Source organism: Propithecus coquereli, unplaced genomic scaffold (genome assembly GCF_000956105.1).
Source record: "Propithecus coquereli isolate 6110/MARCELLA unplaced genomic scaffold, Pcoq_1.0 Scaffold224, whole genome shotgun sequence".
In the NCBI taxonomy this organism is placed as follows: domain Eukaryota; kingdom Metazoa; phylum Chordata; class Mammalia; order Primates; family Indriidae; genus Propithecus; species Propithecus coquereli.
The window spans coordinates 890226-892864 of record NW_012147634.1 but is presented as its reverse complement, the minus strand read 5'-3'; the positions used below and the strand labels follow the sequence as shown (position 1 = coordinate 892864).

At 31.5% G+C, this 2639-nt stretch overlaps 1 protein-coding gene across 1 annotated transcript in view; it reads right to left on the bottom strand.

Moving 5' to 3' along the window:
- Positions 1-2639, bottom strand: part of SLC12A2 (solute carrier family 12 (sodium/potassium/chloride transporter), member 2) — a 92022-nt gene that overhangs the window by 7954 nt on the left and 81429 nt on the right. Inside the window, exon 22 of the mRNA XM_012645036.1 lies at positions 276-323. Coding sequence (XP_012500490.1) covers positions 276-323 — 48 coding nt within the window. The remainder of the gene's footprint in view (positions 1-275; positions 324-2639) is intronic.

Genomic DNA, 2639 nt, shown 5'->3' with positions numbered 1-2639 from the left:
AAAAAAAAAAATACTGACTTTCAGGGTTTGAATATTTCAGAAATGTTACCATGATTTAAAATAATTTGTCTGTGATATATCACCTTTTCCCAAGAAGATTTAACTCTTCAGTTGGGTTAATGATAATTTTTCTAATCTGCATTTAATAGGTAACTGTAATATCACCTCACCATGGAAAATAAAAACTAAGGTAAAGAAAGGAAAGAATAAGGTTGGAGTCAAAGAGTTAACAGTATGAAAAAAGGGATTAAAATAAAATGATGAAAAATGCCTGCCTTTTTTCAACAGTGGTTGAGTTGGAGTCTTGCCATCCTCTTCCTCGTCTAGATTATATTTAAAAAACACAAAATATAAGTTAATTGCTTTTATATTAATAAAAAATCTAAATAGAGCACATTTATAAACAAAACATAGTACGAAGCAACAGTCCACAAAAAAAAAAAAAATCAAGGCTGAAGATTAATATTTTCTATACTGACTGTTAAATATTTTAAAAAGTAAACATATTTTAGACCTCTCCCCTAACATGGCAACTGATTAACACATCTAAATTTTATTTCTGTAAAATTATCAAAAAAACTTCAGCAGAGTTTTAAAACTTTCATATTTGAAATCAATTGTAAAGATGTTGAACTTATAGAGTAGGAATACGACATTTAAAAACTGATGCTGCGGATAGTAAATTTTAATCATGCTACTGCATCACTATGCAAATGACTGCAAAGCAATTTCAGAACAATTAATGGATATTTGGTATTTGTAAAAAAAACTAATCACTGTATCACCACTTGAAATATTAAGGAATTTGATCAGACAGAAGTCTCTTGCTTTATATAAGAGGCCAGGTTATAAATGATTTTTTCCCCAAATATATAAATTTATATATGTATGTGTACATATATTCATCCATTTATATTTAAATATCTATAAATATTTTTCTGCAGTTAACAGTTTTCCTAATCTAATTTTTTTCTTAATATCTAATCTTAATATCTAATCTATCTTAATATCTAATTTTTTTCTTGAATTATTTGTTTCGGGAATGTGAAAGCCTGGACTTGGACATGAAAGAACATACTGCGATGGGCTCTGGGGTTAGACGCCAAGATTCCAGCCTTACGTCTACCCCCTCTACTAGCTGTGTGAACTTCAGCTAGTCCCTGAACTCCTTGCCTTGCTCATTCGTAGAAGGGGCTAACAGTACCTACCTTAAGTAAGGCTGTTACATTGTAAGCATAATGCACTGAGCTTAGTGCCTGGCGCAAAGTTAAGTATTCAAAGGGTGTTCTTTTTGTCCCCTTGCACATCATATGCTTCAATAATCAAGACAGACATAACCAAATACTACGACTATATAATAACTACATTAGAATGTTTCTAATTCTGTAGACTTTAAAACTGTATAAACTTATGCCTGCTATGGAATATGAACAAATTATCATATTTAATTTTATAGCATTAAATATGCCCTTACAAAGCAGATGTTTAATAGTATCTGTCTTTGATGATTATAAAATTTATAACTGTGGACATTTTGTACTCATTTAAAAGAGCTCGGAAATGTCAAGGAAATCCTGACATTTCAAAATGATTTAAGCTAAGTTATTAAACATTTAGATTTTTACAATAAAAAAATGAGTAGAAATATACTGACCCAGTTTCCTCTTCTATAAAAATAATGATTTCATAAGATTGTAATAAGCTAATGTATGAATAACATCTACATGTGTTTGTACAGAGTAGATGTTTGATAAATATTACTTCTTCCCCTCCCATCACAACTTCACCTATTAATTCCTAACAGACTCTGTAGAGAAAGGATCAACAAAAAAAAAAAAAAAAAAAAAAAATGAAAGAATGTATAAAAAGCTGTTTTAGTCTAACTGGACAAATCAAGTTCATGCCTGGTTCTCTGAAAATATTTCTTTTGTAATCTGGTATCTCAATAATGTAAAGCTCAAGACTTTTTTTAAAAATAAAAAGTTGTTATCTGTAATACAAATGACAGAAGGGAGCTGAAGACAAACTAATACAGCTTTACAATTATCACACTGAAAGCTTAGTCTAAGGAAAAACTCCCTCGTCTTTATCTTTTGTCCTCTCAGTATGCGACACCCAGTTCTAAAGCCATATAACGAGCACATCTTTCTCTGAACCACAGAAAGATGGTGGGACTGTCTCTGAAGGGCACCCATCTGCTGTAAGTCTAAAAGGTAATACACCAAGGGAATTCCCATTTATATTCCCAGGAACTTGAAAAAAACAAAAACAAAAAACAAAAACAGTGTTGGTACTGTGCGCAAGCAAACGACTATTATGAAACTCCTACACCAAAATTTTAAAAGCAGAAATCCACAGGAGGAAATCTGATCACTTTTGCAGAATGCCATTCACTTTTCATGCTGCCATGGTATATGCAAACATGACAAATGATTTTGCACGATGAAATAATATGGCTACCAAACCACACTGCTCCATAACTCTCACCTCTATCTCCTTCTCATAAAATTCATGTATGTTGACATGACTGTGTATCTCCCAAACGCAGCACGACTGTGAGAAATATTGTAATTTTTGAAATGAAAAATATATTAGTATCAAAATTGAGGACTTGGCTGTTTACAGCTGATGGTAATGCA